Genomic DNA, 25,872 nt, shown 5'->3' on the forward strand with positions numbered 1-25,872 from the left:
TATAGGGGCGACTGCTACCAGCAGAGGTTGTTCCTCTGGTTCAGGTGCAGTTTGAGAGGCCACAGTGCCTGTTGGACTGCTTTCCTCCTCCTCCCCTGAGGGTGCTGCTTAGGGATAAGCAGTGTCCAGGAAACAGTAGCAGGGTCCAGCACATTACAGAACTTTGTGCCTCTCTGGAACTGCCACTGCTGTTTTCCTTCACATACTCTACCACTTTATCAGGATCCTGTAGTTTTTCACAGGCGAACTTCCAAACCACTGAAGCACAATAATCCTTCAAAAGCTGGCCCATTTTCTCCCACATTCCATGCCACTCACGACTATCCATCCTCAGGGCAGATGTCTGAATAACCTCCCTAGAAATATCTAAACATGATGTAGATCGCACTGAGGAAACCTGGCAGACGTAGCAACATGAACATGCTTTCCTTAACATCCAAAGGGAATTCAAAATTCTCAAAAGCTCTTGTAACAGGAGTGAAAAGATGGGGAAAAATCATCCTCTCCCCCTGCCAGATTGGACATGACTATTAACGGAGTCTCAAAAGGTAGTGCATGAGGTAAGGGTAGGCGAGCAGCACTGAATACACATCCCAAATGACCCTCACTGCCCTTGATGTTATCATGCCATAAACTGATGTCACACAGTACAGCAACAGAACAATCCTGATTCCTCTCCCTCCTCTGAAAAATAGTATCAGGAGGAGCACAAACAGGCACATATAAAGGGTTAGGTCCAACACCACACCAACAGACCAATCAACACTGTGACCAGTGGCTCCCTACCTAATACAGCAAATGCTTAGATCAAATCTGACCCTCTGGTCAGATCTGTAATCTCAATCCTTCCTAGTCCATATTGGGTGCCAAACAAGACTGCTGTTTAGGAATGGTACTGCCCAGTTTAGTGCTCCCACTTAGACTCTTCAAACCACACTGCTGCTTGCTTGTTTGCCCACTCCCTCCCCGCTTTCCCCTGGGGTGAGATGGGAAGGGGAATTCAAGGCAGAAAAGGTAAAGATCACAGGTTGAGATAAGAAAAATTTACTGAAAACAGCAATGAGGTTAGAAAACAAACATTAACAGCAACAATATTAGTAACAAAAATATACAAAAGAGAGTGATTCACATGCAAAAAAGCTCACTGCAGAGCTCAACCTGACTCCACTGCAGCCAGTCCAGACCTCCTCGTGCCCTTAGCAAGGAGGTGAGGTGATACAGAATAACTTCTGGGTCCTAGCCCCCTCCTCACTATTGCAAAAATGAACCCTGTCCTGGCTCCAGCCAGGATAAATATTAAGCGGGGAATCTCGAAAACTTGACGCACAGTGCACATTTTGGTATTATTAACGGTAAAGATATCTATCTTCTGTGGTGATATACCTCAATATCTAAACACGTTTTTCCCTGTAAAAATGTATCAATGATGTGATGAAGTAGGACACTTGGCATAGTGCCACCCACTGCACTCAGTGTAAACATTTACATGGTCAGAAATGGGTTTATTTACAAAGCTTTTCATGCACAGCAACTGACTTCTCTAAAATTGTATAAAATGTATTTAAGGAAAGGGTGACATTGTATATTTGTATTAACAACAGTGAAAGAAGAGAAAGAATACTAAAAAGCTTAACTAAAACCAGCAAATAGTTGAACTGTGAAGTTACAAAACAACCAACTCTTGTCACCGATTAGAGAGCTAATCAGTAGTTCAAATCTCCAAGCCAAGAAGTGGCACCTGCAGAAGAGCCAACCATTATTCCTTGATGTTTTGAAGTAGCTTTAATAAATGAGACTCAATAACCTGTTGAACTAAAGCAGAGAAAGAGATGAGGTTAATTAGTGTTGATTATTTTGGTATTTTTAGGGTTATACTGTTTTTTCTGGCAGATACCTGCTTGTCCTGTACAATCATTTAATAAAAACCAGATATGTATAAATTCACTCTGTGAAGAAAGTCTGCATTCCTTCAGAGAATAAAAGCCTTATATAATCCAAAAACAATACACCCAGTTAGGCAGATGATGTTTTTTGGGGTCATCATCAGGTCTTTCGTTTGAATAGGCCAATAACGCATGGAAAGCAAATTTTTAGTCTACAAACAGAAAGAAGGCAAAAACATTTATTAGAAACTTCTTCTGTGACACACTTTGAGATTGAGCTCTTGAAGCAGTCTTATATGTAGGCATCTGTGAAGTTTGCTGTGCCTGGATTCAGCTGGGGTAGAGTTAATATTATTCATCTCAGTGGCTGGCATGGGGCTGTGTTTTGGATTTGTGCTGAACTCAGGGTTGATAATACAGAGATGTTTTTGCTGTTGCTGAGCAGGGCTTGCACAGAGCCGAGGCTGTTTCTGCTTTTGGTACTGCCACTGGGGAGGGGACTGGGGGTGCTTAGGAGCTTGGGAGGAGACAGAGCCTGGACAGGTGACCCCAACTGGCCAAAGGGATATTCCAGACCCTGTGGCACCATGCTCAGTGTATAAAGGGGGGGATGAAGGAGGAAGGGGGGGACATTTGGAGGGATGGAGTTTTGTCTTCCCAAGTAACCATTATGTGTGATGGGGCCCTGCTCTCCTGGAATGGCTGAACACCTGCCTGCCCATGGAAGCAGTGAATGAATTCCTTGTTTTGCTTTGCTTGTGTGCACAGCCTTTGCTTTCCCTATTAAACTGTCTTCTTCTCAACACATGAGTTTTCCAGCTCTCACCCTTCCAATTCTCTCCCTGATCTCTCTGGTGGGGAAGTGAGCTAGTGGCTGCGTGGGGCTTGGCTGGTGGCTGGGGTTAAACCAAGACACTGGCTCATTCATAAGCACAGGGCTCTGCTCGGAGAAGCTACACATAAAGTGCTGGTTTTACTTTTCAATTCATTTCTGTAATGGCAGACATTTCACAGCTTTCAAAATGACAGCAGCAATGAGGGAAAAAACCAATAAGGAGTCCCTTCTTTGCTTCTTGTTTCCATAACCAAATGCGAAAGTATAATTCACTGATTACTGTCTGCCTCCAAGACAAATTAGAGCTAGAGCTGATCTGACTGAAGAAGGTTTTGCAAACTACATCACATCATGCCAGTCAGGTAGGGTGACGGGTTCAGGAGGGCTGCTAGCCTCTTACCACTGTCCAGTAACACACTCCTTTGTACGGAGTGAGGGAGCAGCTCAGCTCCCCTTGTCTGAGTCGTGACTGCATCAGCCCTAAACACCATTATTTGTGTCCACTGATATAGATCCAGGTCAGTTACATTTTCTTACTAATTACCTGACTTTCTGAAACAAGAATGAAAGCTCCTACCCATTTTGGCCTGACACATTTAGGATTATTAAGACTTGCAGGAAAGGTAACATGTTAAGAGGTACAAAACCTCTACTAGGCCATTGCAGCAGCTACATAAATGAAGAGCTGTAAAAACTAAAAATTTTTTAAAAGGGTTTACATTTTCAATACTCACCACTCCGATAGCCCAAGGCTACAGCCAAATCCATGGAATTATAGCCAGCATCCGTTTCGATAGTTGGATCGGCACCACTTTCTATGTAAAACAGGAATAGAATCTTGTATTTCTGACAATGAGAACCAATGGTATATTATTACTGATAATTTGGTTTGGACAGTCTGCTTACCAAGAAGAATTTTTACACATTTCACATGGTTCCCATGTACTGCATATAACAAGGGTGTGCCTCCATTCTGCAAAAGCAGAGAAATGTCTCAGACACTTCACGATTAAGCAGTCACTCCGCAACTGTAATTCCTTAACACACCAATATACTTCCATGTACCAGTAGAAGACTTCCTAGGTTTTATAAAAATGATGTTCTGTTTTAGATCTTCACAACTTCCACCTTTTTTTGTCTGTTGTTCAAGCTGTGAGATCACACTTCTACAAGAAGTCAGCATTAGTCTCACTCTCTTCCTACCAAGAGGTCAGAACTAGTAGCACCAACTTCTCTTACCCTATGGAAGTTTTGAAACTCCCAGGTATTTCAGAAGAGGTAGAACAACTTTTAAACCCAAGCCAGTGCTATGTCCTGCTTCAATTTTCTGACCACAGCACCATCTGACTAAACTCAAGCTAGAGTCTTACCCAGTCATACTCATTGACATCAACTCCACAGTCGAGCAGCATTTTGACAATATCTGTGTATCCTTTACTGCAGGCCAGTGAGAGGGCACTTTCTCGCCCCTTCCCCAGAATCTGAGGATCTGCACCCTGAAATAAAGTATCAATTTAAAAAAAGAAGCAACTTTGAGGTTTTGCACAGACCTTAACTCTAAAACTTTTGAGCTTGTAGCACCATCAACAAACTTAGGAGGGCAAAACAAACTGAAGAGTACATAAATTCAAAATCAATTGTGATTTTTTTCCTTACATTCTGGAGGAGAAATTCCACTACTGCTATCTGCCCATGAGCTGCAGCCCACATCAGAGGGGTAAATCCTTCTTCATCCTTATGATTGATTAAATTTTCTGTTCAGAGAAAAATACATAACTTGGTAATCCCTTTCACTAATGCACTGTGTATCAGCTGGTGAAATGTGTTGATGTATCCACAAACATTTATTCAATAGGAACCAGTGTGACCTAAAAGTCATTCTCAACTTTAAAACCAAAATTCTGTCCCAGTGGTGGTGGTAATATTCTGTCCAAGAAAGAAAAACACATCTGACTGACCAAAGTAAAATTTCAGCCTTTAGTTTAGTAATTTAAAATTTAAGTTTTTAAGCTCTATGAATCAAACTCTGTTTTTACTCAGAAATGTTACAAGTTGTCTGTAATCTGGGCTTCACCTTTGTAAAGAAGATAAAGGATGTTTGAAAAATATAGAGGTACATCCTGTATTATACTGTAGACCATGTTTTTTTCAATAGAGTGAGCCATACAATCTTGTAAAGAATGAACTTGTACAGCAATATAGATAAAACAACTCAATTCCTCACAAAGTTTATGTAATCAATAAGGTGGTCTGTGAAAACAATTAACGTCTACATCTAGTGCAGCTGGAAGAAGAAAAGAAGAATTTCTTTTAACAACTGCTGACAAATATTTCAGCTGGATTTTTTTTTTTATCTAAGTACTTTAAAAATTCCATGCTTATCATAGCACCAAAATAAGCATTTTTAACTGCTACCGACACTCCAAATTTGATTTGCTTTTCATATACATGGCTCATTACAAAGTATTTCAACTCAGTGACTCATAACCTACTTTCCAGGAAACATTTCAACAAGGATGCACTGAAAGCATGGGTGATTACTATTAGTGCAGTAAGAATATACTATTAATGTTACTAAATTCCTAAATCTGTTAGGTAGAGCTGAAATTTTGCATATATATTACAGACACACAAATGTCACACTACTCAGAATGTGTAGTACTATTATATTGCAGGTGTGAGCCATGGCTTAAATTAGTGACATGCAGGTCTTTATGCTGATTGATTAAACAGAGTTGGAAAACCACCCTTAATAGAAGTATATTTTAAATTACAAAGATAAATTTAAAATAAAATAATATAAACTGCTGTGACAGAACCAACATATTCCTTTCTTAGTTCCATGGCTTACCTATATAGCTAGACAGCAGGATGATGAAGGGATTTACCTACTCCTACTAATGTTAATGTTTTAACTTAAAATGTGAATCATACAGTGAGTGAATAATAGACCGATGCAAAACAACAGTCCACATCTGCAAAAAACAGACACCTCAAATGTCCTCCAATTTGTACCAGAATTGAGGACTTTATAGCTTTGGGGAAAAGGTCAAACACAACAGCATACAAATGGCCCAAAGAAAAAAGGAAGGCCTTTAACCTCCTTCTGACTCACCTTGTTCAATACGTGTGGCCAAATATAACATTTCTCCCTGAGCAGCCAGCTGATGCACTGATAAAGCTGCAAAAAAGGAAGCAAAAGCATGTGTTACATACACCAGTTTTCATTCTGCTCTATGTGGAGCTGAACATAACATGTCCATTGGCTTCAGCAGTACAGAACTTGGAACTGAGAGTGTAGATAATTTCACCTTAGGCTCTGAACTTAAATCACTCTTAAAAACTGAAAATTTTCCAAAGACTTTCACAGGTTTAGGTAATTTTTAAACCAATGCAGCAGTGATTCTTGAAAGCAAAGATACTTCCCACACTGACTCTTTACAAAGAAACATGCTCTCTTCTCTGCTGTTTGGTCAGCAACCCAAGATCATGTTAAGACCATTTATCAAATGAAAACAAACATCTTTTGATAAATTAAGTATGTTTAATTTAAAAATCACACTTAAATCACCAGAAGACCTGCCCTGCTACTCAACAAAGAAATCCTCTAGTGTGACTCTCACATACTACAATGTGGAATAGATCAGACATTACAAAACTATACACAACTCGATATATAGAGGGGAAAACAAAGATTGTGGGTTATTTTTTGTTATTTCCGAGATTATGAAGAAAAAACCTCCGATCCCATGGAAAACTGCATGGGTGCATGGTTTTGATAATTGGAACTTGGAGCAGGCCTGAGAGGTGCTCCGGAGGCTAATATGTAATAAATTATCCACATGATATAGTAACAAAATTAGCCAATGATTACATGAACTGTAAATGTTCACTGTCCTCTTCCAAGTCACTATATGAAAGTTTAGTTTGTTCAGAAAGATGCTGTATTTTGTTCAGTGGCCCATACTGCACCTCCAGATTAATTCTTCCCATGCAAATAGCATTTTTCTTTATAAAAAATTGATTTGTAACTTATAGAGGAAATAATTTACTGATGAAGTAAATTACAGCAAATTAATTTATAAAGAAAATGGTTGACAATTCAGAAAAAAACCCCACCACAAACAATACTTCCTTGATTTTCAAGATCTGTGACAATCATGACACTTGCAGTACTCTGTATTTATATTACATTACATCTTAAGTATTCTGCAGCATTTACCGATCATCTAATTTTAAGATGCACAAGTTCTGAAAACAGAGGCATGAAGTACATTAACTTACAACTTAGCAAAAAATCAGAAAAGCCCTTACCTATACTCTTAAAATCAAGAATTAGATTATTTCTGGAAAATAAACTTCCGTCGTGAATTCCATACATCAGGTGGATGACTATTTTATAGTTGGACCCATGTGAAACTAGACAAGACTATCTCAGGTTTTCTTCCTACCTTAAAGTTCATTTTAACACCAAAGAAAAAAAATGGATAAATCTGTTAAGCATCCAACACACAGTTCACAAGACAATTATTAATAGTACAGCAGAAGGATACTTACAGCTTACAAGCAGAGGCGTTGTAGAGACTTCATTTCCCCTGTGTTTGTTAGTTAGTGTAGTTGATTGTTTTATTGGTGAGAAATGCTTAGTAGTTGAAGGAGTATAAACATGTCTTACTTGGATACCAGGGGAAGGAGAAGTGTGGCTGTTGCATTCGGCTACATTAAACAAAAAACACAAACAGGATTTCAATACTAATAAGAGCATTAAAAGCAAGCCATAGATTCTAAGTCAAACTGTAAAGTACCAGTATCACAAGACCCTTAAAATCCATGTTAAGATGTTGTGACATGTGCTTTTTTCCATTGTGTATTGTGAAAGCTGAATAAAGGGCTGCATTAATTTCTAGCATAGAACACTTATGCTACTTTACACGTTCAGTATGGCTAATGTCACCCAGAGACAAGCTGGTCTCTAAATGAGGTAAGCCTTTGTCTAGATTTTTCAACATGCCTGGCATGGATTTATTAGGTAAGAAGGCTCCACTTAACCTGTCATCTTCTTATAGACACTCTCCAAGGCAATAACATGATGCAGCTCTGGTCAGACTGCTCAGCCTTTGCCTGCTCCCTAACCAGTCCACTGCATGAGTGGAGACAACCTTCATTAACTTCCTTCACCAAGGCTCTTCCCACTCCTGGATAAAATTTTAACAGCATAATGAAAGCCCGATGAATACTTATCCAGCAGGAAGATATGTTCCACTAACTTACATAAAATGCAACAGCAGATCACCACTTAGAATTCAGGAAGTCATTCACTGCTGATGTGTTCCTTCATACTAACTTTTCTTGCCTTCTCTTAGGAGCTAATGGCATTTTATTACAGAATATATTTATATGTTGTCTTGGCTTCTAATTCTCAAAAGCAGCTTTTGGTTTTGAGAAAGAACTGAAAAGCTAAGCAATTTTTAAAAAGCTAACTGATTAAATACTGGAAAGACATATTGAAGGATTAAACTCCATATTGGCTTAATTGATCTGACACCAGTGTGCATGAGTAATTAATGACTGGAAGCTAACTAACGCACACAGTGAATTAACACCATAGAGAACTTTCATCATAAATGGAAGCACAAATTCAGGGAAAGAACTAATTAAAAGAAGTAGAGTGTAACAGAAAGGAAACAAAATTATGTTTTGTTTGCCAATCAAATAGCTACAACTGACCACATTGAATTAAGAGTCCTACTGCAGATTTTGGCCTGTTGTCCCTGGATTTGCAGGACTACTTCTAAGGGATTTACAAATGTTACCTCAGAAAAACCACCCTATTGCTGATGGGCTTAAATCTGCTGCTCAGACCTGTGGCTCTGCTAGTGAGCACTTGAGACAAATCTAAAACGTTTGAAAACTACAATGGCTGAGCTGCAGCCAAACAACACAAGTCAGTGAAACCATCAAAATTCAAAGTAGGCCTGTGTTTGCATTTGTTACAAGAAATAGGTGACATGAACTTCATGAAAAAATACACAGCCAACAGTCTGAAATATGACAGCAAGTGCTAGAAACCACAATTGTTAAAGGGAAGTAGATGGACGTCCTAATTTTGCTCTGCATGAATATCCTCAGCCATGAAAAAGCATGGATCAGTTCTGATGAAGCTGCCCAGAAATGGCTGGATTAGCTGCAGGGATCCAAATGCTGGAGCAGCATTTGCTTTCAAGTAGTCTGAAGCTACACTGGCAAGCCCATTGGTACAACTAGAGGCTTTGTTCAGCCACAGTGATAAACACACATGGCCTGTGTTATTTTTCATCATACTCATGAAAAGATACAACATGTTGCTGAAAGCTACTGAAGCTGAAGTGCTTTCAGTAGTGTTTTGGGAAGAAGCATACTGCTGTAGGACATGCCATACAGAAGCAGCTTGTTTTCATAATCAGCATCAGCTCTTACTAACTTAAAGAGACTTTTTGAGCCACTGGTTTTTCAATCAATATAAATATGTAAAATGTGATAGAAAAAATAATCTTGGAGGAAGTCAATTTTACATTATTAATCCATTAGCCATATAACAAAAAATGTTAGAGGAACAAATCTTAGAAAAATGATCAATATACATATAAGGCAGAAGCTTTTTTTTTTAAGTAAACATAATAATTTAACAGGATGACACAGCCCACAGATAATGATTTGTACCATAAATTCAACCTTTAAATAAGACAGATGCAACTTCAAGGTCAGAGTTGACTTGATCTTGAATATTTTTACTGTCCTCCTCATTCAAAGACTTCACAAATCGTGAGCAGACATTCATATCAAATCTATTGGGCAAAATGAATTTCATCCCCATGGTGACACTCTGAGCTGGGCCTTCCTCTGTGCTGGTGTCAAGCTGATGCTCCACTTTAATGTCTGGCATGGGTGGAAGGCTGTAGCTCGTGGTGCATTCTTCCACAATTAACTGAGCCCCGACATCTAAGTTTGTTGAAGACGCCATGATCTCAGTCATGTAAAAGTTTCATGCAAAATGGTGCTTCATTGTTTCCAGCCAGGAGCAATTCTGGCCAGCCAAGCCCAATATTTTGAACAACCTGCAACTGAACAGATGCAACACAGATTAAGAACGTTCTGTAAACAACGCATAAAAACACATCAAACTTCATTTAAGATTACAGCATTTAATTTTGCCACTCAAAACACTGGTGAAATATGAACCTTGTTGCTATCACAAGTTAGTGACCGAATTCTACATTTATGTTTCAGCATCTGGATGTTTAAAGCAAATTCCGTAATTAAGCCAGTAGGAGTTCCATCGAAATGATGCTTCGAAATATTTGCCTACTTGCAACAAAAAACCACCACACGACAACCAACCAGATTTATACCAAGCCAGGAACAAACTACAAGAAGATTACTTTATTTCCTAAAAACATTAAACTTGGAGGAAAAGTTAAACTGCCTTTAAGCCCCATTATGTCTTTCGCTACCTGAGTAACATAAATTGCTTCTACCTACGTCTCCTACGCACGTAGGAAAAAACCCAAATCCCTTTTAAACCGACAAAGGTAACCCCACAATACTCGGGGCTTGCTCACAGTACGGCGGGAAGCCTCAGATGGGGCCGGGCTTCGCGCAGCTCCGGGAACGCCTGGAGACGTCCCCTCACCCTGGAGAAAGTCCGGGAGGCAAGGCCCGAGGGCGGGACGCCCGCACGGCGCGGGCACAGGCGCGGCCACAGGCGCGGCCACACCAGAGCCCGGGCGCGGCCCCACCGCGGCTCTCGGCCACCGCCGCCGCGGGCGGAAGTGACGTCTCGCCGCCCCGCCGATTGGCCGGGGAGAGGCGCGCCTTGATGACGTAATGCCGGTGCGCCTGCGCTTCCTCTCCTCGCGGCCGGCGCGGTGCCCGCCATCGCTGGGGCGCAGCGTGTCCCGTTTACCGGGGGCCCATCGGCCCTTCCCGACCTCTTCCGCTGAGCCCCACCCGCCCCGGCCCCGCGCGCCATGGCCGCGTACAAGCCGGTGGTGGTGCAGGCATGCCCCAAGCTCGGGGAGAGGGTCACGCAGGACACGCTCTACTGGCGGGGATACAAGGTAGGAGGAAGCGGCCTCACACTCGCAGTTACTGCCCCAGAATGCTTTTTTTTTTTTTTTTTTCTGCTTTCCTGCAGTTAATTTTTGTTTTTTTTTAAACACGCACGAGTTAGTTTTTTACCTCAAAACACGTAAGCAATGGATCAGTTGTAATGTGAGAATTGGAAAAAATTTACAAGAGCAGGAGTAACGTGGCAGAAGTGAAACTCACTATCGTTGTATTTAAAAAACGCTTTGGTTCTAGTGGAGTTCTGAGCTCTTTGTAGGAAGAATAGCTTTTATTTTGCTGTTTTCGTACTTGATGGTGTGCTTATGTGTATTTAATGATCCTTATTGCAATTGTTTTAGACACCTGTTCAGATAAAGGAATTCGGTGCAGTAAATAAAATTGACTTCTCCCCAGTCCCGCCATATAACTATGCTGTCACAGCATCCTCGAGGGTAAGTGGTTTTTCTGAGGCTTTTATGCTCTTGTCCTTCAGTTGGTATCACACAACAAGATGTAATGCTGTCTTGTTTTGGCAGATCCACATCTATGGCCGGTACTCCCAGGAGCCCATCAAGACGTTCTCTCGCTTCCGGGACGCCGCGTACTGTGCCACATACAGGGACGATGGGCGTCTGCTCGCCGCCGGCAGCGAGGACAGCGTCATCCGCCTCTTCGACATCAGCGGCAAAGCACCACTGAGGCAGTTCGAGGGTCATACTAAGTAAGACAGGATTGGTTTGTTTCCTTTGTGTTCATAAACTTCTTTGCTATATTTGCACATCACAGACTCACCACAGACCGGATGGTTTGACCTTAAAGATCGTCTTGTGCCAGCCCTCTTGCCACACGGCAGGAACACCTGCTAGTAGACCAGGTTGCTCAGAGCCCACCCAGCCTAGCCTTGAGCACTGCCAGGGAAGGGGCATACATAACTTCTCCGGGCAACCTGTTCCAATGCCTCACCAATATACAGTATTTATGTTAAATTATATGTCTGCTTCACATGCTGCTGAAAATCTGTGGAATACTGGTTTACATTGCTTTCAATTGTCTCATGTAGATCTTACTGGAAAGTAGATTTTAAAATTAAATTTGAAATTGGAGGGAGTTTTTAAGAAATTCTAAATGTGCATCAAGTATGTAGAAGAGTAAATATATTTTGTTTCAGCTAGGTGTCTCTTAATAAGTTGTGTAGACACAGTCTTATGAGTTCATTGCGCTAATAAGCACATTTTTTCTCCTTATCATCATTTATTATGATGCTGGTAGGAGAAGAGTTCTAGAAAGTGTCTAAACCAAAACAGTGAAGAAACATGCCAGGAAAAGTAGGAATCCCTTAAGAAAAGGCTCCAAAAACAAAACAGAAAAATACGTAATGGTAGCTTGGGGTGGAGAAGAAGTTAGGAGTGCTGATGTATCAGTGAGGAGAAGACAATGACAATGCTTCAACAGATCTCTGTGCTATGAAAGATCAATGTGCATTTTATCTACATAGAACAACAAGAACCCGCCTTTGCGTGGGGCGTACCCAGACTGACCTTGAGAGTGTTTCTGTTTGAGGTCTGTTTGTAAATTAGGTGTTATGTTATAATGCTAGGTTAACTGCAGTAAGATTTGCATGCCTGTGCTCCTGCCAACATCTGTCGGGATGTTATGGTGATAGCAAAGATTTCAATAGTGATTTTAAAGGACAAGAACATCATTCAAACCAGTCATACTTAAAATTTGCTGTTATGGAGAGGCTTTGTAAATTCTGATATAAAACACGGCGCTTCTAAGTTAGAGTAGTTTAATGAACTCTTGAAACATGAATGTATTTTTACTTTGGATCTTGTGGACTTTGTTTTCTAGGCCAGTTCATGTAGTGGGCTTCCTGTCTGATAAATACCGAATATTTTCTGGTGGTGATGATTATTCGTCAAATTTGTGGGATATTCCAAGTGCCACAGAAATCGTCTCATACAGTGAACATACTGACTATGTGAGGTGTGGCTGTGCAAGTAAAGTGAATGCAGATGTCTTCATAACAGGTTTGGTTTTATTTTTTTATTTATGCTTCTTTTGGATTGAATTTTTTTTATTGTATTTTAGTCATGAAGGATCAGTTTCCCTGTGCAATGCCTACTTTATTGTTTTCTTTTTTTTGCTTGCTTTTTAAGCTTGACACCGATGTTTTAGGGAAACTTTGCAGGAACTAAGTTTAACTGAGTTTTTGGTTTAGCCTGTTAGGGTTAACAGAACTGTTCTGACTAACTTCTGAAAGTTAAGAAAATACTGTGAATGTATCCTTTGGGTGGGAGTGACTGAAGGGTTTTACCAAGTTTCTGGAGCAGGACGCTAGTCTGTACAGCCCGTAACTGGCAGACTCAAGAAGTTGAGGTCATGTGGAGTTATTCGGAACCAGTTGCTTTTGGTTATCCTAGCAGGAGCTTTCTATCAATCTGTGGAAAACTGCTGTGAAAAAAACCTAGTACTCGTTTTTTCAGGAGGCACAAGAAGCTAGGGTTTATCATGTTGCCTGATATTAATTGTTACAAATACACTTGATTAATAGAAATGAAATGAAAACAGATTACTTTCACAGACTGACATGTAGCTAGGGCTAGAATTAGAAAATTTATGATGCCTTAGATATTAACCAAGGTAAATCACAAGGTGTTTTTACATGTATGGTTTATGGAAAACTATTGCTATTAGCCAGGACTCCTTTAGATGGTAGGACATGGCTGTTTTAGTTCCTGAAATAGTTGAAATTATGAAACTGAAGCTATTTATGGTGGTATTTGCAGGTTCCTATGATCACACTGTGAAACTGTTTGATGCACGAACAAAGAGTAGTGTCATGACAATAGAACATGGCCATCCTGTGGAGAGCGTGCTTCTGTTCCCATCTGGTGGACTTCTGGTATCTGCAGGTAGTTCTATAAAATCAGATAAATCAAATTTCTTTTCTGTGGTCCTAATTTTGAGAAATACTTCAGCTACTTATTTTTTGTGTGGTGTTTTAGTTTGATAATGAAGTGGTAAGTGATGTGACAGATGGATTTCTCAAATATTTTCTCCAGGAATCTGTGTTTATCTGGAGGGTGAAAGTAGGGGTCTTTTCTTTTTATCTTTGTTTTCATATTCTTGTAGTTGCTATTCCCCCCCTTTCCAAAGACATTTTTAATGACAAATACAGGCTCTAATTGGCCCACTTCTAAAGTGAAGGAATCAACATACTTAGGTTTTGAAAAGATGGGACTGTGTGTTTCTCTTAATGTTGACAAGCCTTTTTAGTCTCTTCTTGCCGTTGCATCAGAAGTACTGTAACCCCATAGTTTATAGATTTCTTTTTGGTAATTAATATGGTTGGAGAATGGTTGAACCATTCAGCTCCATTCAGAATGGCGTAAAAAAGAGCAGGATTGTAATGTATCTTGTGCCAGGAGATAGAATGGAAGAGGATGGTGAGTAGGTACAGAAGACTGTTAGGAGTTAAAGGTACCAGTGAAGGAGGTACTGCATCACTCCGTGAAAACTTCAGAGAAGCATAAATATGTACATATGTAAGACTGTTTTGTGTACTTTCTCTTCAGGAGGTCGATATGTCAAAGTTTGGGATGTACTAAAAGGTGGACAGTTACTAGTTTCACTTAAAAATCACCATAAAACTGTAACTTGTTTGTGCCTGAACAGCTCTGGACAAAGGCTATTGTCAGGATCCCTGGACAGGTTGGTGTACTTTGTGGCTTCATTATGTTTACATTGTTTAGGACTCTCTTTCTTTGAAAGGTCTTACACATCACTGTGAGTCTGTGTGTGTTTTTTGGGCTTTATATGAGAACACGTCTTGGGGCCAAGGTACCTTCTGCGAAGCTGTGCCTGCTTATTGCAGGGACCTTGGTCTAGATGAGCTTTAAAAGGTTCCTTCCAACTCAAACCATAGTGTGATTCTGTGATACATCTTAACCTTTTCCTCTTAACTGATCTGAATGTCAGTGTGCCTTTTGGGAATGCATATGGGGAACTTCTAAATGAGTGTTCAGTTTTTTAAATCTCTAAACTGACCTTTCCAGTCTTTGTAAATTAACTATTCCTAACTCTAATAACAGTTTAAATCGCTAAAAGTGTATTAATATTCACCTTTAAAAAGCCTGGGTTTTGTGTCTCTTTGCTGTTGCTTCTTGTACCCAAGAGTGCAGGTGAACATGAGCTCTTTGCTTTTTTGTTTGGTTTCAGTTGATGAGTACTGGTACTTGGTCTCTTGTCTCTGAGACATTAGAAATACAAAGTGGTCTGAAGTGACCATGGGTCTGTTTTCCTCCTCCCTCATGTATTTCCTAGGCTACCTCAGGCTTTATGATTGCATAACACTAGTTTATCCTTGTAAGATAATATTTTGGTTTCCAATTTGTTAAATATTTCATATTTCCAACCAAACCCCTAAGGGGCAGCTGGATACAAGAGTATCTATGGATTTACAGAAATTGCTAGTAGATCTTGTATTTGACATCTAAGAACAAATATGAAGAGATGCTCTCTTAGTGTTTTACTGATATGCATTTCTGAATTCAAATAGTCACTACATCTGCATTCAATTTCTTCTTCTGTTTCTGCCCCATTTTCACCTTTTTTGGGGTAAGAGCAATCCTGGCTTGACTTGTGGATATCTTTTAACAGAACCTTTCTGTTGCAGGAGGAGTTATACCTAAGAAGCCCAATGGTAGTGTGAGGAATGCACTGTATTAATACTTAGCTTTCTTAAATGATCTATAGATAAGATGAGAGCGATGAAGTTCCTGTAAAATGACTACAGTAAAGCTTTACTAACAATGTTTTTATCTTTACCCTTCTGTGTAGGCATGTGAAGATTTACAGTACTACATCCTACAAAGTAGTCCACAGCTTCAACTATGCAACATCCATCCTCAGTCTTGCATTGTCGGTAAGTATATTAGAAGTCTTGCTAGATAAGGTAATTCCTGATACCTTTTAAGTCACTAAAGTAAATGTTGCTTTCATATAGCTTTCATGGCTATTGGGTGTTCCAGAAGAATGCTGTACATGCAAAGTAGGGTGATGGAATATATTTCTCCTGAGTAACAAACACTAAGAGGTTTTAAACATAATAGATTCAAATAGCAGATGTTACCTGACTAGATCAGTACAAAATCATGTGTTTATGAATGACAGTGTACATCACAGGGAAAGTATTCACTTTAGAAGGGAGGTTCTTTGACTTCAAGAAGATTGTACTCACCTTTTGCCTTTCAGGAATGCTGTGAGTCCTTTTGCATGGCAGCAGTAAAAAAAAAGTAGTTACTTTTTTGAGGAATTTAGAATAGGATGTGAACTTGCTTTAAAAGTTGGTGGTGTTAGGTTGGTCTGAGGAAGAAAGAAGAGGGTGTGAGCAATAAACAAGTTTGTTTTTCAAGGCATGTGTCTTATTGTCTTGGAAGCAGACAGCAGAGACTCTTACTTCTCTGAAGCGCTTGATTTCCAGTGGATAAGTGACCTGCTGGCCAGAAATTTGGAGGCTAGCACCAGTTTTTAAACAGTACTGTTGTCATGTAGTCACCCCCTTAGGTAGCCTCTGAAGGACATGTGAATGGGACTGTGAGGGATCTTTACTAGCTTTGCTACTTTACTATTGTCCTGCTCTGCTGGAATGTAGAGGAAAGTGGGTGTGGGGAGTGTCTTCCTTTCTTCATTTCCTAGCATATTACCTAGGGAGCTGAGCTAAAATGAACTTTGAGGTTTTTTTTCTTTTGAGGTGGAGTGTACAGAATCCATAGCCTTTTAAGACCCTATGGCATCTGCAAAATATGCAATAGCTGTAGTTTAGCATCTCTAGAGTGTGTATAATACATCTTTTGAAGCATAGTCTTTTGCTTTTTATTGACTAAACCATTTTAATTTTAAATGGTTATATGAGAACATTATAATGCCCTTACTGAGTCAAACCAAAAGCAGGTCTAATTCCAGACGCTGCTTCCAACTATAGCCAGCCTTAAGTAGGTGTGTATAGAAAATTAAACCGAGGGCAAGTGTGTGTGATAAATTTGCTGATATTCTCCCAAGTTTCAAACTCATTTTCTGATGAGAAATTAACTCATCAAAGTGTAATTAAACAAATGTAGTTTTTGTGTAATTTAACAAAATTCTATTGCATAAGCCTATTCAGTCTCTCCTTGAGCTTGGATAAACTTGAAACCTTGCCTAGATTCCTTGACAAGGAGTTCCACATTTCTGATACTTGTTGTGTGAAGAATTGCTTCCTATTGTTCCACTTGAACCTTCATTAGCTTCCATTGATGCCCTTAAATGAGACATTGACCAGCTGATCTCCATCTATACCTGTCATAATTCTGTAGACTTCTATCATATCAGAGAATCATAGAATGGCTTGGATTGGGGGGGATCTTAAAGGTCCTCTAGTTTCATCCCCCCTGCCCTGGGCAAGGGCACCGCTAGACCAGGTTGCTCAAAGCCCCATCCAGCCTGGCCTTGAACACTTCAAGGGATGGGGCATCCACAATTTTTCTGGGTGAAATTTATACCTACTTTGTTATGTAAGTGAAATTACATATACCAGTGACTGGTGTTTTGAACAACTTTCAGTTGTTTCTCAAAATTCTGCTGTTCTGTGATAGCTTTGCTTTCTCACAGGTTCTGCTCATGCTTCCTGTATGGCACCTAATAGCCAAAGGTAGTTGTATGCTGCTGCAAAAAACAAAACCTTATAGTTACAGAAGGGTGTTAATGAATCATTGAGCTTGGTTCACTAGTCAGTCTGTAATGCTGCTTATGAGCATAGCCTTGAAGCAGTCCCTGTTTTGAACAAAGTATTCAATCACAGAACCTCAAAGAACTGCCCTCCACCTTAAATCATCTATGATACTATGATTCGAACCTTATCACGAAGCATAAAAATGTGCATGATAGAGCACAAGTGAAAACTCTGGGTCCTAACTCTGTGATTTCTTTATGCTAGCCTGAAGATGAAACCATAGTTGTAGGCATGACCAATGGGGTGCTAAATGTTAAGCACAGGAAGCCGGAAGAAAAGAATGAAAAGTCTCAAAAGAAGAGACAACCAGTGTATAGAACCTTTGTGAAAGGAAGAACTTACATGCCAAAACAGGTATGAGGTGGTAAGAAAATATGTGCTGAAACATTTCCAAAAAATTGGTTTCTTGAAATGGGCTAAATTGGAGGAAGTGAAGAGAGGGAATATATAAGATTATTCATGGTAATATAGCTAATCTATTATGTGTGTGTGTATTTGTCTTATTCTGAACTCTTTTTTTGAATTCTAGGAAGATTTCTGTGTCAGTAAACCTGTAAAACGTGTTTTGAGAAAATATGACAAGCTGCTGAGGGGCTTTCAGTCTTCCAAGGCTCTGGATGCAGTACTGGAGGTGAGGCATTGGGTTTTCTTCTCATCAAAGTTTTGTGTTGTCACCTGATGTTAATTTTCCCTGTATGTCATACTAATTTTGTTCTAGTGTATAACTAGAAAGGAATCTAAGTTGGGTTCCGTTTTGGTTTTGCTGATACCAGTCAGTCCTCTGTTGTGTGTAAAGATACTGCTTTGGTACTAAACTCTTCTTGTATGTGTCCAGCCACCCATCATGCTTCATACTCCTGAAGTCACGGTTGCAGTCATGCAGGAACTGCATCGCAGAGGAACGCTGAGAAGTGCACTTGCAGGCCGAGATGAGAAGCAAGTTAATCTCCTGCTTACCTTTGTGGCAAGGTATTATTTTAACATGAGTTCCCTCTGACTATTTTGACACTTCTATTTCCTAATAACTTCCCACAGATCACAGGTAGAACACTGGTACTCTTGAAATCTCACATGCCTTTTCCATTCTGATTACCAAGGTTTTGGGATAGGTTTGAAACAGTTTACCTGTTAGCACAGAACAGTTTTGCTGATAGTATGGTTATTCTACTTCTTTGCCAGACACTCTACCCTTAGTCTGTTATTTTCTGTCTCCCTGATGGAACTTGTGTTTTTATGTACTCGAGGCTTTTTGCCACTCCTCCAACCCCCACTGCCTTCCTGAAAGGAGGAGGGTAAATATCACATGTATGAGTTTTTTTGACTTGCATCTCTGACTGGTGTGCTGTGATGTCTCTTAATCAAGAAAAATTTGTCTGTATGCCTGTGTGAGGAAGCTTCTTGTGGAGTGCAGTTGACAAAACCAGTAAAATTGGAATGTCTTCTAATTTTGCAGGCGTGTGATTGAGCCTAGATTTACTCCTGTGCTGGTGACTGTTGCTGATATGATCACTGGTAAGACAACACAAAAAAGATGCTCAAAGCCATATAGCTAGCTTGGAAATAAGATTGAAAGTGCTACAATTTAAAGAAACCAAATCTTTATGGGTTTGTTTAAAGTGTGGACTTAGTGTCAAGAGAATGATCCTAAAAAGATATTTCCAGATAACATTGACCATAGTCAGAATCTGATTTGCACAGGCTGCAGGAAGCTCCTCATGGTCTCTTAAGTGTCTTTGATACTTCATGCATCTGTGTTTACATAGTACAAGTAGCTTTTTCTTATTCAGTGAGGTAAAAATAGTATTTGAGGTCATAAAAACTTCTGTTTCTGTTAGTTGGACATACTGCTGCTGTGAGTACATACAATGACTGTTTTCAGAACAGACAACATTAAAGTTGTCTTAGTTTTTCAGAATGTTGGACTTGTGCTAGAATCCTTAAGTGTGTCTCTAACTAGCTGATAAAACTTTTGCCTTTTTATACATCTATGGATTCTTAACTGATATTTTTCTTTACAGACATTTATCAGCCTGTGGTTGGGCAGTCAGCGATTGTTGATAAACAGTTCTTGAAACTTCAGGAAGCTATTGGAAAAGAAATTGACTATCAAGAGGAGCTACTAGAAGTTTTGGGAATGATGGATACGCTGTTTGCTACTTTTACTAAGAAAAGAGATACGTGTCTAGAAGAGAACAAAAGAGAACAAAATGGTCTTACAGAGATCATTGAAACAAACAGGAATTACTGACACTCATCACAGCAAATTGTCACAACTGTGGACCTGAAAGACATGACCTGTTCTCTTGGTAACTTCTTATAATAGTGACTTTCAAAATAAGCCTCTCTATGTTGAACTTGTCTTTTAAACTGTGTTGCTGAATAGACTTGATTACTGAAGACAGAGAAAGAGAAGGATGTTTTCAAGATTGTCCATGCAACATTTTCCAAAAAATTTAATTTTAAAGTTTTATTTCAGAGTTACATAACTTCTTAAGGGTTTACATGGCCTTAGTTTTGGTAGCTGGATGGCTTCTGTGAGAAACTGTCAGAAGTTTCCCTCATGTCTGGCAGAACCAATCCCTTGTTCCAAAGATGGACCCACTGCTGGCCAAGTCTGGGCCAACTAGAAATGGTGATAACAAAGTTATTACGCAGTTGTAACTGCGGCCAGAGAAGAGCAGAGTGAGAACATGTGAGAAGAACAACCCTGTGGATACCGAGGTCAGTGAAGAGGAAGGGGCAGGAGATGTTCCAGGTGCAGCAATTCCCCTGGAGCCCATGGTGCAGCAGCTGTGCCCCTGCAGCCCAGGGAGATCCATGGGGAATGCAGAGATCCACCCGCAGCCCATGGAGGAGACTCAGAGTGGAGCAGGTGGATGTCTGAGAGGAGGCTGCGATCCAGTGGGAGATGCGTGGAGAGAGGGCCCTGCTCCAAGGCTGAGCAGCCTGTCCTTGAAGGACTGCACCCCGTGCAAAGTGACCCACGCTGCAGCAGTTTGGGGAGGGCTGTTGACCATGGGATGGACTCACGCTGGAGAAGTTCATGGAGAACTGTCTCCCATGGGAGGGAGCCCACAGTGCAGCAGGGGAAGGACTCCTCTCCCTGAGCAGTGGGAGAAGCCAGAGGTCATGAACTGACCATAACCCCCATTCCCTGTGTCCCTGTGCCACTGGGGTAGGAGGCAGAGCTGGGAAGGAGGGAGGGGCAGGGGGAACATGTTTTTAAGGGTTTATTTTACTTCTCATTGCCCTGCTCTAATTTTGTTTAGTAATAAATTTAATTACTATCTCTTAAGTTGAGCCTGTTTAGCCCATGATGATACTTGATGAGTGTTGTCTCCCACTACTTAAGCCATGAACCCTTCATTATATTTTCTCCCCGTGTCCAGCTGCAGAGGAGAGTGAGAGAGCAGCTTTGGTTGGGTGCCTGGTGTCTGGCCAGCACCAACCCACTACAGTTGTGTGTCCAGTACTGCCAGCAGTCAACAATTTTCAGTTTTTATTTACCAGAAAATAATTATTTAAGGGTAATCTCCAATCTCACATCCTTGGAAATTCAAACAAAACAGCCTACACATTTGATAACACTTGACTACATTGTTTTTTCTCTCCATCATCTCCATTTAAGGTTTCCATGAATTCACAGGGCACAGCAGAATGACTCAAGAAGTGCATGCTTATGTATATTGAAAAAGTTATTAGTTTAATTTTTTTAATGATGCATATGCATTTATGAATTATAATTTTCTAGAAAACAGGTCATACTTCTAAAGGGGAATTAATTCAAATTAAAGTAATAAGTGCACAGCAGTGAAAAAATACTCCCGTTAAATATCAAAACATCAATTTCTGTGTAATTCTGTCACTTTCAATGCACAGTAGGTGGAATTTGAGTCTATATTGTTATTAGTCTGTGTTTGAATGCTAGGGTAATGGTTTATTTTAACTTCAAGCAGGGCTGGATCAGTATGAATACATTGGGAAGAGAGATGTGCCAAAGGCTGTTGTGTACATGTAGTATGACAGTAGGGTAGAACTTAGTTCTTAACCTGTTTTATGACTTGCATTTTCCCCAGGCCTGGAATTTGTTTAAGATATAATAGGAATTTCTTGCAACATTAATTTGCTCATGTGTGGCATTGGAAGGTAGATATCAGTAGTAGAAATAGCTAGAACAGTTTTGCAACTTCTCATCTAAAATCTTAACAATTGTGACTGAAAAGCGTGGAGTGGTATCTTGTCTGCCACTAAATTACTTTGTGAACAGTGTATGTTCCTGACTACTGGGATTTATTGGCTTTGAAGACTTAGAATGATAACAGGTAATAACAAGGAGCATGTTCACGCAAACTTCAAACTTCTAGTTTCCTTGCTGCTTAGTTAACTATTTTTAATTTTTATTTTGTTTATATTAATAGACCTAAACCTGCTTTTGTCTTTTAGGAAATCCATGTACTTCTCATAATTGTGTGACTTAATCAGGCAATATCACTTAGATTTCACACAGAATTAATTTTTGGGGGTGGAGGTGGTGGGGAGGCTTATCTTGGAGCCTCCTTATTCTGTGAACCAGTATTGCTTGAAGATGCACATTTCTCTTGGCAGCATAGTTTTCTATGTCTTGAAAACCACTAACCTGGACATAAAGCATACTTTCAGTTCTTACTGAAGTATTAATGTCTAAGGTATGTATCTGTCCATTGTAGTGCTTTCAAGTTTGATGTGTGGCTAGCAGAAGCATCGGAAGAAGTTAGATTAAAATAGCGATTAGTTGGATCTAAAGTGGAGAGAGATGGATTTGATAGTTGGACTGTTAAGTGGATGAGAATTTGGTTGGTTGGTTGCATCCAGAGGGTAATGGTCAAGGGCTCAATGTCCAGATGGAGATCAATGGTATACGAGCTGTGTCCCTCAGAAATCCATATTGGAACCAGTACCATCTGATGTCTTCATCAATCACAGACAGTGGGATCAACTGCACCCTCAGCAACTTTGCAGATGACACAAAGTCAAGTGGTGCAGTTGACACACCTGAAGGATGGGATGTCCCTTTCCAGAGGGACCTGGAAAGACTCATGAAAGGGGCCCGTGTGAACCTCATGAAGTTCAATAAGACCAAGTGCAAGGTGCTGCACCTGGGTTAGGGTAACCCCTGGTATCAACACAGGGTGGGGACGAAGAGATGGAGAGCAGCCCTGCTGAGAAGGACTTGGGGGTGCTGGTGGGTGAGAGGCTGGACGTGACACTCGTGCACTCACAGCCCAGAAAGCCAAACGTGTCCTGGGCTGCATCCAAAGCAGTGTGGGCAGCAGGGATAGGGAGGGGATTCTGCCCCTCTGCTCTGCTCTGGTGAAGAACTCCCACCTGAAGAACTGTAGCTTCTTGGGTGCTCAGCACAGAAAGGCATGGACCTGTTGGAGTGAGTCCAGAGGGTGGCCATGAAGATGATCAGTAAGCTGTAGCACCTCACCTGTGAAGACAGGCTGAGAGACTTGGGGTAACTCAGCCTGGAGAGAAGGTGGCTCCAGGGGGACCTTACTGAGGCTTTTTAGTACTTGCAGGGAGCTGATAAGAAAGATGGGGACAGACTTTTTAGCAGGCCCTGTTGTGATGGGACAAGGGGTAAAGGTTATAAACTAAAGAACGGTAGATGTAGACTAGACATATGGAAGTTCATTATAATGAGGGCGGTGAAATGCTGGAACAGGTTTTCCAGAGTTGGTAATTGCTCCATGCCTGTAAGCAGTCAATGTCAGGTTGGATTGATTTACCAAAATATGAATATCAGTCTAATATCGATATCCAACGGAGATGGACAAAAACTCTTAACAGTTTAGAGTTAGTGTATGTTTTGTTTGGTGCCAGGCACTGTGTGGGATAGCTGCCTAGGATGCAGGCCCCGATACAAGCAAACACAATACCTTTTATTTCCAAATATTATGAATATCCAAAATACAAATGCATATTCATAATGTTAACACCTCCCATTCTCTGCTTCATATGGAAATGAGCTTAAATGTCATTAAGCATGCGTAGTGTGTGTTCTGAATTGAGTTGGTGGTCTCGAATTGGGTCAGTGGTCCTAAAAAAGATGAAGTAACTAATCTTCCTCATTTTGACCTTTTTGCCTTTCTGAGCTTTAACAATTCTAATTACTTTAGCGACCTCTAAGTTTCTTCTTGTGTGACTTTTGGACGGGTTCCCACAAAGGGAGGAAATCGGTAATTGTCCTTGTTCCCTACACCAACTTATCAATGTTTGTACTCCTCATTCTAAGCACAGCTAAGCAAACATGCAAATGACAGATCATCAGTTATTTGGCAATCAGTTACTAACACCTTAAAACCCATTTCAGGTCCAGCTCTCCTAACTATTTTAATTAACTCTCACTGGGCCCAAGTTCTTCCTATTCCAACTAATCTCAATACAGCTAGCCTATAATGAAAGTCTCTATGCTTCTTCTAAATCTATGTTTCAGGATGGGGCTCTGAGCAACCTGATTTAGTCGAAGAAGTCTCTGCTTATTGCAAGGGGATTCGATTAGATGATCTTTAAAAGTCCTTTCCAACCCAATTTGTTCTAGGATTTTCTCTCTTATGGCAATTAGATGTGTTACGATGTTTACCATTTATGTTAGTCTTCCAAGTGAATTTGCCAAGGTAGATGTGGAAACAAATGTGAGATATCATCTACACAAATGTAAATGGGATGAAAATACGAAAACACAAATGCTATTTAAGATCTTGATCTCTAACAAGACGTAAAATGGAATTTGGAAGACTCATATGATGGACAAGTTGTATTTTGAGTTCCACTGGATTTACTACCTCTGCATTGAGAGCCGGTATTTGTTCAGGTGACAAACTTGTCAGACTTATGTGTTCTTTGTGGATGTTATTTTTTGTTCTGGAAAATAGTAGTTTCTTTTTTTCCATTTAATAAGATTTTTTTACATTACGCAAGCTCTTCTTCAGTACCGACATAATTAAGTTACAGAGGAGCTAGAAAAAGATACCGTTATTACCAGTGTAGTGCCTGTTCTTCATGTTCTGATTTTATTTAATTACAATATTAATATAAAGCTTTGATTTTTGGCTTTTAAAATAGGCTGCAGCTTGAATAAAACAGGAAAAAACCCTCCAGGTAAGAGTTTGTAGTGGTCTCTTGTGCTCGTGAACATTTGAAATGCTTTATGGCAGTGCCAAGCAAACATATTTTTGTTCTGCAAGTGAAAAAGTATTTATATGAAAATGTAGTTATTTTTCCATCAGTGCATTATCTTATGGTCCAGAATCTAGTATTTTGAAGTATTAAGATGGAATTTAATAAACTGGAATAGTTAAAATAGTTAATTGTGCATTGGATTGGAGGGGATGTAGTGCTGGGTATCCTGTTTTGAGAAACTATATTTATCTGCTTATGTGGGAAAGGTGTTGGCGACTGAATCACGGACACAGACCAGCAGGGAATCTGAATCATTTATTCAAAGGAATGAGCTGGTTTTATACACTTTTCTAAGGCACAGCATTTCCTTATATGGCGTGACCTATCCTGTGTTGGCACATTAGCAACACTCTTTCTCAGTGTCTTTCTATGGGGTGGTCACTCGCTGTTCACCCGTCTGTCAGCTCCCCTCAGGTTCCTCTCCATAGGGCTCTGCCCTGTGACACCTCCTCCGCCCAGGGTCTGGTGGAGGCAAGCCTCTGTGTGCCGCCATGTGCTCCTTTGTGTTGCCATGGGCCTCTGCAGGCAGGTTTTACAGTTCACAGCCCAATTCTCTCTTATAATTCCCCATAGAAAGGGAGAATTTATTGCAGACGGCTTCTTGTTGACTTGTAGCTCGTTTGGAAATAACCAGGTTGATTGTGTTGAAATGTAGTTCATAAATTACCTTGCCCCAGAGCAGATAGTTACAGACAAAAAGCATGTCTGTTATTATTCTTTTAATGTACTTTTCATAGGAAATATTCTTGCAGCTCTTTGTTGGAAAGAAGGAATACCTCCTTACCCCCCAATGTTCTTGTGGCTCAGGAGCATAGTTAGTGTGGAGTGTAACCAAAAAAGAGGTTTCTTTAAATGAATGCAACCAGAATTAGACTGGGATTCAAAAAGAATAGTAAATTAAAACTTCCCTTTCCTGTGTTCAGGCACTTGAATTACATGGGAGAACTGGAGAGATGAGCTGGTTGGTCACTCCATTGCTTTTATCAAGGCTTCAACTGAACATTCCCCAGGAAAGACACTGACCTCTTCCCTGGACTAATTCCGCCAATGAGTGAAACTTTTATTGCTAGATC

General features: G+C 40.3%; 2 protein-coding genes across 5 annotated transcripts; one reads left to right on the forward strand and one right to left on the reverse strand.

Moving 5' to 3' along the window:
• Positions 1-1,475: 1,475 nt before the first annotated feature.
• Positions 1,476-10,486, reverse strand: ANKRA2 (ankyrin repeat family A member 2). Of its 3 annotated transcripts, none has more exons than XM_010392802.3 (9): positions 10,317-10,486; positions 9,430-9,812; positions 7,276-7,434; positions 5,834-5,899; positions 4,375-4,472; positions 4,089-4,214; positions 3,625-3,691; positions 3,453-3,533; positions 1,476-1,812 (listed from the first exon to the last, which is right to left on the reverse strand). In XM_010392802.3, the coding sequence occupies exons 2-9, from the start codon at positions 9,728-9,730 to the stop codon at positions 1,757-1,759; spliced, it is 954 nt and encodes a 317-aa protein (XP_010391104.1). In that variant the 5' UTR covers positions 9,731-9,812; positions 10,317-10,486; the 3' UTR covers positions 1,476-1,756. The 3 variants fall into 3 exon arrangements, with proteins under 3 accessions (XP_010391104.1, XP_010391103.1, XP_010391105.1); XM_010392801.3 differs by having other exon boundaries at positions 9,430-9,818; XM_010392803.3 differs by having other exon boundaries at positions 9,430-9,818; positions 10,388-10,483.
• A 115-nt stretch (positions 10,487-10,601) lies between these two features.
• Positions 10,602-19,999, forward strand: UTP15 (UTP15 small subunit processome component). 2 transcript variants are annotated; one of them, XM_039567625.1, is made up of 12 exons: positions 10,603-10,814; positions 11,163-11,255; positions 11,340-11,524; positions 12,655-12,833; positions 13,593-13,718; positions 14,382-14,517; positions 15,646-15,730; positions 17,780-17,929; positions 18,105-18,206; positions 18,411-18,544; positions 19,029-19,087; positions 19,594-19,999. In XM_039567625.1, exons 1-12 carry the CDS (start codon positions 10,725-10,727, stop codon positions 19,821-19,823), a joined length of 1,569 nt encoding a protein of 522 aa, XP_039423559.1. In that variant the 5' UTR covers positions 10,603-10,724; the 3' UTR covers positions 19,824-19,999. The 2 variants fall into 2 exon arrangements, with proteins under 2 accessions (XP_039423558.1, XP_039423559.1); XM_039567624.1 differs by having other exon boundaries at positions 10,602-10,814; positions 11,163-11,524.
• Positions 20,000-25,872: the final 5,873 nt, after the last annotated feature.

Source organism: Corvus cornix, chromosome Z (genome assembly GCF_000738735.6).
Source record: "Corvus cornix cornix isolate S_Up_H32 chromosome Z, ASM73873v5, whole genome shotgun sequence".
In the NCBI taxonomy this organism is placed as follows: domain Eukaryota; kingdom Metazoa; phylum Chordata; class Aves; order Passeriformes; family Corvidae; genus Corvus; species Corvus cornix.

Excerpts from the sequence above, each read along its gene's own strand:
- ANKRA2 (XM_010392802.3), bottom strand. The coding sequence starts at position 9,730 with ATGACTGAGATCATGGCGTCTTCAACAAACTTAGATGTCGGGGCTCAG. Across the intron at positions 4,215-4,374 it reads TGGAATTTCTCCTCCAGAAT|GGTGCAGATCCTCAGATTCT; the intron begins GTAAGGAAAAAA and ends ACTTTATTTCAG. Across the intron at positions 3,692-4,088 it reads ATGTCAATGAGTATGACTGG|AATGGAGGCACACCCTTGTT; the intron begins GTAAGACTCTAG and ends CTGCTTTTGCAG.
- UTP15 (XM_039567624.1), top strand. The coding sequence starts at position 10,725 with ATGGCCGCGTACAAGCCGGTGGTGGTGCAGGCATGCCCCAAGCTCGGG. Across the intron at positions 12,834-13,592 it reads TGCAGATGTCTTCATAACAG|GTTCCTATGATCACACTGTG; the intron begins GTTTGGTTTTAT and ends TGGTATTTGCAG. Across the intron at positions 14,518-15,645 it reads TTGTCAGGATCCCTGGACAG|GCATGTGAAGATTTACAGTA; the intron begins GTTGGTGTACTT and ends CCTTCTGTGTAG.